The sequence below is a fragment of the Grammomys surdaster genome, unplaced genomic scaffold, assembly GCF_004785775.1.
Source record: "Grammomys surdaster isolate TR1022 unplaced genomic scaffold, NIH_TR_1.0 194844, whole genome shotgun sequence".
NCBI classification, from domain to species: domain Eukaryota; kingdom Metazoa; phylum Chordata; class Mammalia; order Rodentia; family Muridae; genus Grammomys; species Grammomys surdaster.
The window spans coordinates 1-14,173 of record NW_021623882.1 but is presented as its reverse complement, the minus strand read 5'-3'; the positions used below and the strand labels follow the sequence as shown (position 1 = coordinate 14,173).

Sequence of the window (14,173 nt, the reverse complement as noted above, 5' to 3'; positions counted from 1 at the left end):
CAGGAGCCGGGAGGCAGGAGCCGGGAGGCAGGAGCCGGGAGGCAGGAACTCAAGGCAGGAACCAGGAGGCAGGAACTGGGAAGCAGGAGCCAGGAGGCAAGAACGGGATGAAGCAGAGGCTACATGGGGCCACTGCTCTCCATGGTTTGCTCAGCCTGCTCTCCATTGCCCAGGCCCACCTGCCCAGGGGCGGCACATCCTGCAGTGGGCTAGGCTCTCAAGCATCAGTTTTTAAACAAGGAAACACCACACAGACTTGCCTCCAGGCCAATCTGAGGGAGGAATTGTCTCAGTTGAGGTTCTTCTTCCCAGAGTATTGGCTGGTTTTCTGTTGCTGTGATCAAACACCATGACCAAGGCAACTTATAGAAGGGAAGTTTCTTTTGGGCTTCAGTACCAGAGGGATGATAGTCCTCAGCAGCTGAACAGAGGCATGGTGGCAGTAACTGTGAAGAGAGAACTCACATCTCAAACTGTAAACAGGAAGCAGAGACGGCTAGAGTCTTTTGAAACCTCAAAGCCTGCGCCATACCTCCTTCGACAAGGCCACACTTCCTAGCCCTCCCCAAATAGCTCCACCAACTGGGGACCAAGTATCCGAATGTGGGAGACAATAGAGGATGCATGTCATTCAAGTCACTACCAAATGTAGCTTGTGTCATCAGATTGACACAGACAAACACAAAACTACCCAATGACCCAGGATGCTGAGGAGGGAACCCAAGTCCTAAAGCAGAATACTCACCCCACCCTACCCCCAGCTGCATCCTGGCCTAGGCCTTATCTTTTCTTTCTTTCTTTCTTTTTTCTTTTTTTTTTTTTTTTTTTGGTTTTTTGTTTTTTCAAGACAGGGTTTATCCGTATAGCCCTGGCTATCCTGGAACTCACTCTGTAGACCAGGCTGGTCTCAAACTCAGAAATCTGCCTGCCTCTGCCTCCCAAGTGCTGGGATTAAAGGCGTGCACCACCACTGCCCAGCAGGCCTCGTCTTTTTAAACACTCTCCTAAGTGTGTTCACCTGGCTTCTTGTTGCTCACGTTCTCGTAATGGCTTTGAGTACTTCACTGGGTTCATATCTGCCCCCTGCTACTGCTCTGGTAAAATATCGCTCTGGGCTTAGCCCATTTCTACCTGAGTTTTGTTTCCTGAGGTTTGGGTTCTCTAAATATCCTGAAGCCAAGCCCTTTCTCATATACTTGATTTGGGCATACTTCCTCCCAATCTGTGTCCTTTGAAGGTTATTATTAACCTGTTACTGCTGTCGTTGTGTTCTCTTATAGAGTCACAACAAAATTTGAGAGAGCTGTTCTATTCTATTGTTTCTGTTTTAAGAATGACAAAATTGAAGGCATAAATGAGTCAGCCATTTGTTCAACATCACTAGTTAGTACCTGGTTAGTACCTGGTTAGTACCTGGTTAGTACTCAATAGAGAGAGTTTGAAACATAGGCCTTCTGCATCCACAGCCTGCTGCAGTAAACATTATTTGGGGGTTTCAGTCCCACCTTTGATCGTTCAGCTCCCAAATAAAAGACACAAAGCCTTTGTTTTTATAATAATCTTTAAAGCACTAGAGCTGGGCAAACCTCAGCCCTCTGTGCTATCTTATCTACTTCCCTGTCAATAACCCCGAGGTAAAACTTGCCCGCTTGGACTATTCCTGCTCCAACAGGCCAGCTCTTAAGGCCATGAGCTCATGATCTACCTACCCCATGGTGACTCACTCTCTCTCTCTCTCTCTCTCTCTCTCTCTCTCTCTCTCTCTCTCTCTCTGCCTCCAACCCTAAACCTGAAAACCAACATAAACCCTGCCTACCTCTCTTCTGCCCACCTACAGGCTGTAGGCATCTTTACTCAACCAATAGTTTAAAATTAAGGCACAAGGTTTTCACAACAAAAGCTGCTATAGGTGAGAATTCACTCATCTCATCTCGAGGCAACTAGGCCTTGGGATACAGAATTTAGCATTACAATACATAGCAACAGACCAACCCTCAATAACAGCCTTGGCCCCCACCCCAGGCCAGGCTCTTGAGCCCCACTAGGTGATTATTCTGGCCACCTCCTCTTACACAGGGTGCACAGGGCCTGCTGAGCCTCTGCCAGCCTCTCCGTCCTCTCTCCGCAGGCTGGTGGAGGAGGTGAAGGAGCTGTGTGACGGACTGGAGTTAGAAAATGAGGACGTTTACATGGCCACCACCTTTAGGGACTTCATTCAGCTCCTAGTGAGGAAGCTGAGAGGGGAGGACGACGAGAACGAGTGTGTCATTAACTACGTGAGTGCTGCCCTGGGCCTGTGACACCACCAGACACCTGAGCACCAGGAAGCCAGGAGCCTGGCCCTTACCCTTCAGTTTCACCAGCCCCAGATAACGTTTCCCGCAGAAGATACTGCTGCCCAGTGCACAGAGTATGGGAAAGTCCTATGTTTCAAAGCTCTAAGGAGAGGCTTCTGTTCCCAGTGAGGACGGCAGTCGACCCTGTGTGTTCAGCTTGTGCAAGGGGAGGTGCCGCTGTGACTATAAATCCATTTATGAGAAAGTTCCTGAACAGTGTCCCTCAGGGCAGCTAGCCAGTCTATCATCCCCAGAGGAGGGGGTTCTGGGTACTTTGTTCATCTCATGTTTTGGAACAAAAGCTGGGGAAGTACAGGTGGATTCCAGGTCACCCATAGGATAGTGGACAAATAGCCAGTGAACAGACTTCAGGATGGGCTGGTGTTTCTGGAACTCCTGGGTTCAGGGTGAAGAAGTCCATGTAGGAGGGGCAGGCAACATGTGTGAGAGTAAAAGGACCTTGCCACTCATAGCAAGCTACCACAAGAATCCCCCCACCCAGCCCTGTGTCTCCTGAGGCTCTGGCAGACCTGGAACTCAGCCCTGGCCTCCTTACCATACTGTCTAGGCCATTCCTGGGACTCCGGCCTCTGTGTGGCTACACATCTGTCTGCGTGTCTCTGGGCATGCCCCATCTGTCTGTGTGTCTCTGGGCATGTCCCATCCGTCTGTGTGTCTCTGGGTGTGTCCCATCCGTCTGTGTGTCTCTGGGCATGTCCCATCCGTCTATGTGTCTCTAGGCATCTCCCATCCGTCTGTGTGTCTCTGGGCGTGTCCCATCCATCTGTGTGTCTCTGGGCGTGTCCCATCCATCTGTGTGTCTCTGGGCATGCATTTGTCACAGGTGCCTGTGTGTGAGGGACCCACTGTAACTGACCCTTCCTTCCTAGGTGGAAAAGACAGTGAACAAGCTGACTCTCCAAATGCCCTACCAGCTCTTCATAGGCGGAGAGTTCGTGGACGCTGAGGGCGCTAAGACCTACAATACCATCAACCCAACGGATGGAAGTGTGAGCAGGCTGCAGCCCCCTTCTTTCCACTCACCTCCAACCTGCCTTCTAGGGACAGTGGCCAGGGGCCTGTGCCTGGATGTGTGTGTCTTTATTGCAGATGTGCAAGGGTTCCATCCTAGGCCACAGGAGTAGAGTAGAGCAGGTCAATGAGGAGAGGGGAGAGAAGGGGCAGGAAGGCACTGAGGAACCCGAATCTGCTTTATAGAATGAGGCTGCTTAAGATCCATTGCTTCTCTCCATGCTGCGGCCGTCTCCCTTGTATGGAGGCCACCATGAGCCAGTCCTCCTCGAATGGAAGTCTGTATGCGGCAAACACTCTTGGCTGTGAATATCTCATGTCACGCTCAATGCGTATGATCACACAGCAGATCACACACGAGGGTCCCCAAGAAAAGACCCGGCACGGAGATGACCTCCCGTCTGCGGGTTCCCACTCAGTCCACAGAAAATAGAGAAACTTAAAATGGGTCATCTGGGGGAAGGTGACAAAGTAAAGCCCAAGGGGCTGGCAGGACAGGAGGTGCCCTCGAGATGACAACCTTGCAAGTGTGACATGGAGAGAGCTGCCTGCCAGGTCCCAGGGGCCTTGGGTGGGAAGGGCAAGGCTGTCCATGGTACTCTATAAGGAGATGCTGGTCTCACTTCTCTGCCCAGCCCCTGGGGTTCCCATGTCAGGCCAGGGATGGGACTGAGACATGGATACAGCCTTTCTGCCTCAGCTCACTGAGTCTGTGGATCTCAGCTGCCATTGCGAACAGCACTAGACTGCCTGTGTCCCTTCACAATCAGTCCCTTCAGGCTCCGTGGGAATGTGAGAGAGCTGTGCAGAGACCTCAGGGCCCCGCCCTCCTTTGCTGTCTGATTCTCTTCCCTGTCCACCAGAGGCAGAACTTTCCCTCCATGCCTGCCTCTGAGTGGCCTCAGGATAAGCCAGCGAGCCAGGGAAAGCTGTCATGGCTCTGTCCTTTCCACAGGTCATCTGCCAGGTGTCCCTGGCTCAGGTGAGTGATGTCGACAAGGCGGTGGCGGCAGCGAAGGAGGCCTTTGAGAACGGACTGTGGGGAAAGATAAACGCGCGTGACCGTGGCCGGCTCCTGTACAGGTGAGAATTAGGAATCACCTGCGGCCCTTACCACCATCAGCTAGGAGCAGGGGCAGGGTGGGACCCCTATAGAGGGCTCTATACCTGGGGTCCCCCACAGTGGGAAGTAGCCTGGGCACTGCAGCATAAGGCTTAGAAAAGTTCTTGCAGAAAGTTTGGAAAGGCAGGTGAGGTGTCCACAGCTAGCTGTGACCTTAGCGGGAAGGTGCTGGGGTCAGTGAGAAGCTGCAGAGGCAAGACTGTGCTCCAGAGGGGCCACAGGCTGAGGTGCCTGAGAGCCATGGCTCAGATGTCAGCCAGCAGGGACTCTGGGCTCCTAGATCAGAGGACAACAAAGGAGAGGTGTGCCTGGCACTGCTTGTCACTGTGCAGCCTGGCTGGCCATGGGAACCTTCTGGTTCTTCCTCTTTCAGGATTTTTAAAAACTGCTATAATTATAGTGTATGGTCTGTGGTGTGTGTGTGTGTGTGTTATGAACTGTGTATATGTGTGGTGTGTGTGTATGTGGGAGTGACATTTGTGGTGTATGTGTGATGTATGTGTGGGAGTGTGTATGTGGTGTGAGGTGTGTGTTTGTGGTATGTATGGTGTAGTATTGTGTGCTCTGTGTGTGTGTAGTGTGTGGTATGTGGTGTGTGTATGTGTGTGTGGGGTATGTGTAATGTGGTATGTGTGTGGTGTGTACTCTCTGTATGGTGTGTGTGTGTGCACGTGTACACACATGTGTGGGGTATGTGTAGTGTGGGGTGTGTGTGTGTGCATGTGTGTGCACGCACGTGTGTGCATAACACTCATATACCACACTGTGCACATGGACGTTAGAGGCCAGCTTTCCTGAGTTGGTCCTCTCCTCCTATTGTGGGTTCCAGGTCTCACACTCAGGTTGTTAGACTTGCATGGCAAGGACTTTTAGCCATTGAGCCTCTGGCTAGACTACATCTTCCTCGTCCTAATGTGCTTTAGTAACAGGAAGGGGCCTGTGCCTGCAGTGTGAGCTAACAGTCTTAGATCTCTGGTTGCCTGAGTTTGAGATTGAAGATCGCAGCTCTAAAGGAGCCTGGATGAAAGCCTGCACCTCTAGAGCCTGCGCCACACTGTGGTGGACACAACAGTCCCCCTTGTTGCTGCAAAACGTGCCTCTCCCTTCCAAAGTGGCAAGAACACTCGAGCTAATGAGCTAACAGGAGTGCTCATGGCTGGGAAATGCAGGTCCAGATCGCCCCAAATGACATGTTCCAACACGGGAGCAGTTCCGTACATTTTTACAAAGTGTTGTGCATGTATACATATTTTGTGCATGTGTGCTAGTGTATGTGCTTATTCATGTGTGTGCCATGTGCGTGGGTGGAAATTAGAGCACCACCCGAACTGTTAGTCTCTGTCTTCCACCTTGTTTGACACAGGGTCTCTTGTTATTTTGTAGCTGCATGAGCCAGGCTAGCTGGCTCTCGAGGTTCGGGGAACTCTCCTGTTCCTCTGCCCACCTCACCACAGGCATGCTGGGAGCTTGCTGTATGTTGATTCTGGAGATCCAGACTTACTCCCTCACACTTGCATGGCAAGGACTTTAAGCCCCGAGCCCTTCATAAGGTTTTACAGCCACACAGCAGAAAGCCATAAATGAAGGCATTTTTATAAATGCAGACCAGAGTCAGACCCATGACTCAGCTGTTCGGAGCACGTGCAGCTCTTACAGAGAACTCCAGTTCAGTTCCCAGCACCCACGTGGCAGCCCACAACCCCCGAAGCTCCAATTCCACGTGTTCTGATCCCCTCTTTTGTCCTCTGAGTCCTCTGAGGGCACTGCACATAACATGGCGCACACACAGACCTGCAGACAAACATACACACACAATAAAAATAAGTAAGTCTTAAATTAAATAAAACCCAAGCTCACAGCAGCTTGTACAAGCATCGGCTGGGGGCACAGCAAAGCGGGGGATCTCTGCTGTAAGTCTCAGATGCTCAATGATTAAACCTCCAGCTTAGGGGTTGGTGGGAGCTAGTGGTCTGATAAATTCAGATACTTCAAAAAGTTCCACCCGAGAGTCACAGAGTTGTTAGTCAGAGATAGAGGTGGGCAGTGAAGGGCTTGGGATCTGCATCATTCCAACCCTCCACAATCATGCCTTTTTTTTTTTCTTTTTGTTTTTCGAGACAGGGTTTCTCTGTGTAGCCCGGGCTGTCCTGGAACTCACTCGGTAGACCAGGCTGGCCTCGAACTCAGAAATCCGCCTGCCTCTGCCTCCCAAGTGCTGGGATTAAAGGTGTGCGCCACCACTGCCTGGCACAATCATGCTTTTTAATCAGACAGTCTGCCTTGGAAGATCTTTAATGGTCGCCCCAGTCCCCAACTTCAGCTCACACTCTGACCTAGGGAGTGATATTTCCAGAAGCAGGAGGTAACGGGCAGATGAGCTGAACAGTCTCAGAGGAAACCAGTAGAGTCTGCTTGGCTTTTTTCTCAGTGTCCCAGAGGATCCTCAACACTGTGGAGCTCGGTTTGATGCAGGCCTACCAGAGTTTGTCTGGTGACCGGCAGGAAACTGTGGCCCTGCAGTATGAATGGTGGTTTTGTCTGCTCCTGAAGCCAGATAGTCCAGGTGGTGCAGCAGTGGGGAACCAGAGAGGGCCCTTTGCTGTGCAAAGTAGTACAGACTGGGGAGTTGGACAGATGAGGCTGGGAAGGTCAGCCATGTACTGCCTGCTGAGGTGTCCGGACTCCCTGAAGACACCATAGAGTTTGGGAAAGAGTCACCCATTGACCCATGGTTCCCAGAGTTGGTAAAGGTCTCAGCTGTGACACCCCAGACTCCCTTGAGCCTTAAACTGAAAGCATATTCCATAAGATGATCTGCTGCCACCTAGTGGTCACAGTTATAATAACCCCAGTTCGCTCACCATAACAGTGCCAGGCCTAAGACTGACTGTGGAAAGCACATCTCCAAGGGGCACTGCTGTGTGTGCCTGTGATGGTTGCACTCATCTCAGGTCAGCTCGTTTGTCCTGGGGCTGGCAGCAAGTCTTTCTGAAGAGGTAGCCGTAGAGTGCCCTATCTTGGTATAGTGCTCCTGGCAAAGGTCCCAAGGTCAGAGTCCTGGGTCACTTGAATAACAGGCAAGCCCAGCAAGAAGGAGTGGGAAGCTGGAGCCCTGAAATGAACTTGGTATGGGACTGGAGGGCAACCCGTGCACACATAGATGGCATCTGTGTCCTCAGTGATGAGGGAAATGATGGGGGTGACCTGAGGTTGGCAGTGACTTTGTCAGGAGGAGCTGGAGCATGTGCAGAGAAGGGCAGGGTGGGAACTGACCAAACAGCTTCAGTCATACATCAGAACTTAGACCCAGGTCCCTCTGCAAGACTGGAGCCTGCTCCCTTAGCAGCAGACCCTCCTGTCAGTGAGGGGACACCGTTATTAACTCCAGGCTGCTCACAGTGGCCATCAGAAGCAGAGCAGGGTAGCCAGATGCTGATCAGAGCAGATTCACAATCACCTGAAAAGCACCTCCCCCTGGAGCCACCTCTCGACCTCCAGACCTCAGCCTCAGGAACATGGCTCCTGGGCTGAGCTGGCCATCGGATTGGATGTACTTTCTCTCCTTTGGAGCTATCCAAAACCAGGAAGAGTACCCGAGGGCAGAGGCCTCTCTGCTATCAGCCATAGGCAGGTGAACACCTCTTCAGGATAACTTCATGAGGACATTGTAAAGTTGTCAATCCATGGGTCATCCAGGAAGGAACAAAGAGGAAAGGAGGGGACAGAGGATGTCATTCTCACACCCATCTTACAGATGAGAACAGTGAGGCCAACACATCTTAGTGACAGTTCTGGTCGTGAAGGGCAGAGTCCCCGACCCCATAAGAAATGGCATTGAAAGAGCAGGCAAGACAGTGCCAGACCTAAACCAGTTTCCTGTCTCTCTCTTGCTGTTGGCTAGGTTGGCAGATCTCATGGAGCAACACCAGGAAGAGCTAGCCACCATTGAGGCCCTGGATGCAGGCGCCGTCTACACCCTGGCCCTGAAGACACATGTGGGCATGTCCATCCAGACCTTCCGATACTTCGCTGGCTGGTGTGATAAGATCCAGGTGGGGTGTGGGCTCCCATCTCCCATGTGTGCATTCGCATGTGTGCAGGCGGTCTCCTGGGGAGGAGGCTCAAAGGGTGGTGCCCTGCCAGGCATGCTGCCCAACAGCTACCACAGTGGTGGGTAAAACATTGGCAAATCAAGGTTCTGCAGGTGGGAGTCCAGCAGGTTTGGTCAGCTTTGTGCCAGTTTCTCACAAGGGTGCCATTCAGGTTTCTGTTGCAGTAAGAAATACCTAGAGAGTCAACTTGTAGGATGAATGGGTACAGTTTGGCTCATAGTTTGGATGGTACAACTTGTTGGTTCCACTGTTCTTGAGTCTGTGGATGCACATTACAAGAGTGAGTGACAGAGCAAACCTGCTCATGTCACAGAGGTGAGTATTACAGACGAGGAGACAAGTTTGGGTAGCTCCTTGAAGCACACCCCCAAGACCTAACCTCCACCACCCTCCTCTTAAGAACTCCCCTACCTCCCAGCAATGCCCTTCTGGGTAACAAGCCGTTAGCATGGAGGGCTTTGAGGGACACTCAAAACCCAACTATGACAAATGCATTTGATGGGTGGGCCTTATCTTAAGGCTCTGAGGTGGTCCTGTTGCCAGGACCATTCAGATGTTGCTGAAGTGCTGAAGTCCAGTTCTGGTGGTTCCAGGGCGTGTGTCTGTGTTGGCTACAGGCAAGGGACTCTCTCCATGATCCTCAAAAGGCCTCCAGTACCCAGTGACAATGTCTTCTATGAGCTTTGGGTCTCTGCCTCTGTCATATAATTGTGGAATGTGGTCCTAGGGGTTCCCGTGGTGCCTCTAGGCCTTTCTTTGCAAGGTCCTCCCCACCTCCTAAGGTCCTCTGTGAGGAGACAGATGCTGCATATACCGTGCCTTGGGATCAAGCACTCAATCTTGGAAGGTTCCCCAGGGAGGGGAAGGCTCATGGCTACTCTCCTCCCAACTAGGGGCTGAGAACTGTGGAGCAGTGATGGCCACGTGGGAGGAGGGCTGCCATCCCACCTTCTGCTTCCTTGTGACTTCTCTGGAGCCATCTCTTCTGGGCCCCCTCAGCACTAATGGCTGTAGAAGCAGCATGGCCTCCTCCAGGGCCTCCTTATCTTTTCTTTGCCCAGATATCAGAGCAAGAGGACTTATCCCTGATAAGACTAGCCTCCTGTCCAAGGGCTGTACCTGAAATGGAACTGTTGCTCTGCTCCCACTGCTCATCCAACCTGATCCCTCTGAACTCCTGCCATGCCCCTGTCTAGTGTAAGCTGGCGGCTTTGGCCTCCTACCCAGCTCATCATGTGACAATCAGGACCTAAACAAGACCCTGTTTCTCCTGGGTCTCCCACAGGGACTGGCTGACCAAGGATGGGAACACCCTCACCCTACCTTAGTGACACTGCTATGTTTCTTCTAGGGTGCCACCATCCCCATCAATCAGGCTAGACCCAACCGCAACCTGACCTTGACCAAGAAGGAACCTGTTGGGTGAGTGACAAGCCACAGGTGTGCTGGCATGTTCTGGGTACCACATGCCAGCCTGCAGCTTGTAACATCCTCTGCATATATCCATGGATGTCTGTGCCATTCATATGTAAAGTACCTGCTCTGTCTACCTGTGTCATTATTTAAATGCACAGTAACTGTCAGTCAGAGTCATGAGAGTAAACTGGGGTAGGGGGACTACATCCAAAATGATTGCAAAGCAACTGTGTCCATACAAATGAGTCAGTGTTAGCCAGAGGAGTGAGCCAGCAGAATGTACCTATAATTAAAAGACCAGGTGGTTTGGCCTCCACCATCAGAGGCCCCGTAGCCAGATGACCACCTGCAAGCTGGGGTGACAGCCACTCAGTCTGAGAAGCTGGACGGTTCAAAACAAGAGTGACACATGGCACAGCCCATTCCAAGGCTGAAGGCCTGAACTCTCTCTGGAGAGGCACTGGGGTGACTCTGGGTTCCAAGGCTGAAGAATCTGGAGTCTGATGTCATGGGTGGTCCTGCTGAAGAATAGAGTGTGACACATGTGAGCAGCTCTGTGTTCTGCTGATTGCTCCATCCAGGCCTCCAGCCTAGTGGATGCTGCCACCCACATTCAAGGAGTGGCCTCCCTACTCAGTTCCCAAAGTTAGAGCCAAGGTTAACCATGATGACAGTGCAGGGCAGAACTCAGTAGGGGAAATGCAAAGGCAGACCATCTCACCCGCAGAGAGCCTCAGGGCACAGCGGAAAAGAGAAAGAATGCTGGGATAGATGGGATCTTGGCCATAAGCATTTGGAGTCCTGTGTCACAGACAAATCCCTCACAAGTGTATGGGGGACTTGGGAGCTTGCATAGGGCCTGCGTGTGGCTCTGTAGGAGCAGACTGCATCCAAAACACTTAAAATGCCGTGGTCTTAACACATTCTCCTGAAGCCCCTAAATGGGAGGGAGGAAAAAGGAGGGAGGGATGGAAGGAGGGAGGAAGGGGGGAGGGAGGGAGGGAGGGAGGGAGGGAGGGAGGGAGGGGAGAGGGAGGGAAGAGAGAGGGAGGAAAGGAGAGATAGATGGAGGGAGAGAGGGAAGAAAGGAGAGGGAGAGAGGGAGGGAGGGAGAGAAAGAGAGATGGAAGGAGGAGAGAGGGAGGAAAGGAGAGAGAGAGGGAGGAGAGAGGGAGGGAAGAAGAGAGGGAGGGAGGGAGGGAGAGAGGGAGGGAGGGAGAGGGAGATAGGGAAGGAAGGGGGGAGAGAGGGAGGAACAGAAAGAGAGAGAAAAAGAGGATTCAGATACTGTAAGACAGCTGGTATCATGGGTAAACCAAAGGCAAGAGGCCTACCAAGAGTGGCCACTAAGAACGGCCATGACCTGCATGGCTTGGGGATTGACCTAAGTGGGGTAACAGGGAATGAAGAAATGGCAGCACACATATAGATATGCTGGGATTGAGTGAGCCTTGTGCTTTGATAGAGACATGCCGATGGCAAGTCAGAAACTCGGTGTATTTATTTTCTGTATCTGAATCTAGGAGGTGGGTTCATTATATACAGCTGAATGAGGAGGGTTAGCTCATCTCAGTAGGAGGTGGGGTCTCTGTGGGGAGCAGCCTCTGGTTGTACAGATCCTAGAAGAGGGAGGCATAGTTGACATTTGTGCATGCACTGTCAACATCTACACACAAATGAGGGGGAGGCTTTGCCGTTCCCGTGGCTCTGAGGCACATGGCCGCTTGGGCCTGTTGCTTCGGGCCTGTGGCTGCACTGCAGCACAGCGGAAGCACATGGCGCAGGTGCAGCACAGCGGAAGCACATGGCACAGGAGGCTGCTCACCTCCTGGCAGCCAGGAACCCTCCAGGGACGTGTGTGATGCAAGTGTGCATGGCATGCTGGTGGCTGCTGACAGCCCTTGGCATTTATTACAGAACTGTCACCCTGACCTCTGTCTCCATGGCCATGTCGTATTCCCTAGAGGTGTGGGTCTGGGGAGGGGACTCAATTCACCCTACGGTAAGGGGACTCTTCCGATGTTTTCCTTCTTTGGATCGTCTAAAACCCCATGGCCAGCATCCAGCAGCTTCAGGCTCTACTCTCTGCTACCCACCTAGACCCTTTATTATGTTGGGTGTATGTTGGACAGAGGGGTGCAGCCTCCTACCCCCCAGTGTGTTCTACCATTCCCAGGGTGATGCACAGGCTCTCGATTGGCCCTCTTCCATGCAGGGATTGCCTGATACTTACCATCCCTCCCTTGAGATACCTCACAGCCATCCTGTCCACTGGCCTCTTTGCCTGTGCTTTCTCAATACCCAGGCTCAACTAAGAAAACTCCGTTCTGGTCCTCTGTTGGTGACACAGAAGTCAAGAGAGGCAGAGCCACACAGGATTAGGCTGCGGCCAGCATAGATGCTGCCCACCCACCCCTGAGTCTATGCTACCTCTGGTCTGAGTATGAGGGCTCACACACCGAGCCAGACGTTCCCAGGGATGACTGACCTCCCCAGGCACACCAGTGTCTGCTCACTGTACCCACCCACCCTTACTTCTCTGCCTCCCTAGACAGCTCCCCTCAGACACTGACCTCCATCCCAGCCAGTCTGCACCTCAGGATCGGAGGCATGGGCTACCTCAGCAGGACCATTGCCTTTCCTGGAAAGCTTTGGCATTGGAAACCAGTCCTGGGTTAGGGGCTGGAGTTGGCAGGTCCACTCTGGGTAGTCTGTCTGAGAAGGGACAAAAGCCCTCTTGCTTTTGTTTGCAGGGTCTGTGGCATTGTCATTCCCTGGAACTATCCCTTAATGATGCTGTCCTGGAAGACCGCAGCCTGCCTGGCTGCTGGGAACACCGTGGTGATCAAGCCTGCCCAGGTGAGTGCACACTCTCTGGACCAGGCTATGTCCCATGAAGGGAATGGGGGACTTACTGTCAGGAGACAAAGGTCCCTTCGCCTACACCACACACTGAGGAGCTGGCCCTCAAAGGCCAGCTTACCATGATAGACACATGAGGAGGATGGGAGCTAGCTGACTAAGAAGACTGTCCAGCTACCAGCAATGGAGACCTGCAGATTGTGTTGCTACCACTCAGGGGGCAGAGGACAGGGTTTCTACTGCCATTCTGAATCCACACCCTGGATCTTGTTTTCTGTCCCTTGCCTGTCTCATGCTCAGGGCAGGCCAGTGGTGTCAGTAAGCTTGGTTCCTTGTCTCTCATCTGGTTTCAGACAACAGAAGTCCTAGAACAGTGGTTCTCAACCTATGGGTCACGGCCCCTTTAATGGTTGGGCAATCTGTTCACAAGGGTCTCATATCAGATATCCTGCATATCAGATATTTACATTATGATTCATAACAGTAGCAAAATTACAGTTATGAAGTAGTAATGAAAGTAATTTTATGGTTGGGCATCACCAAAACATGAGGAACTGTATTAAAGGGCCACAGTGTTACAAAGATTGAGAACCATTGCCCTAGGAGGAGGTAGTTTGGGTAACGAGATTTAGGAACCTGCCAGCCCTCAGCAAGGACCTAGAGATGGTAAGAGAATAGAGGCGGGGTTTCAGGGGCCACAGGTGACCTTCCAGGGGAGGAACTGGACACAAGCTACCATCTTTAAAGTGGCAGGCACCCAGGAGATGCTGTCTCTCTGGTATCTTTGAAGCATGTTCATCTGGAGGGCAGCAGTACAAAACACAATGAGGATTCTAGGCTGTGTCAGAGTCACACTCCTTCAGCATTTTAACACCTTTCTTCTTTCTTTCTTTTTTTCTATTCCTCAAACTAAATACAGAAACAGTACAACAGTTGAGTAGTTAAAGTCTCCATCTGTATTGTATTTCTGGGAATACCTTTTCATAGGGATTTGTTTAAGAAGATATCAATTGGTTTCTGATAAATAAATGTGTTTTCTAAAAATAAAAAAAAAGACTGAGAGGTGGAGAATAACAGTTAGGAAGTTTGCTGCTATGCCAGCACCCACCTCGGGCCACTGCAAATTGTCTATAGTTCCAGATACACACACACACACACACACACACACACACACACACACACACACACTGACTTGAGCGAGCTCCCACCTGGCTCTTTCTATTTCTTCTTTCCTTTTATTTTATTTTATTTTATTTTATTTTATTTTATTTTATTTTATTTTATTTTATTTT

At 51.5% G+C, this 14,173-nt stretch overlaps 1 protein-coding gene across 1 annotated transcript; it reads left to right on the top strand.

The window, feature by feature from the left end:
- Nucleotides 1-2,076: 2,076 nt before the first annotated feature.
- Nucleotides 2,077-12,935, top strand: LOC114615922 (cytosolic 10-formyltetrahydrofolate dehydrogenase-like; the record flags this gene model as incomplete). The annotated part of the gene is made up of 6 exons (XM_028761512.1): nucleotides 2,077-2,276; nucleotides 3,227-3,346; nucleotides 4,324-4,451; nucleotides 8,393-8,543; nucleotides 9,955-10,025; nucleotides 12,773-12,935. Coding segments are annotated over 6 exons (833 nt in total), but the record flags the coding sequence as incomplete, so codon positions are not given.
- Nucleotides 12,936-14,173: the final 1,238 nt, after the last annotated feature.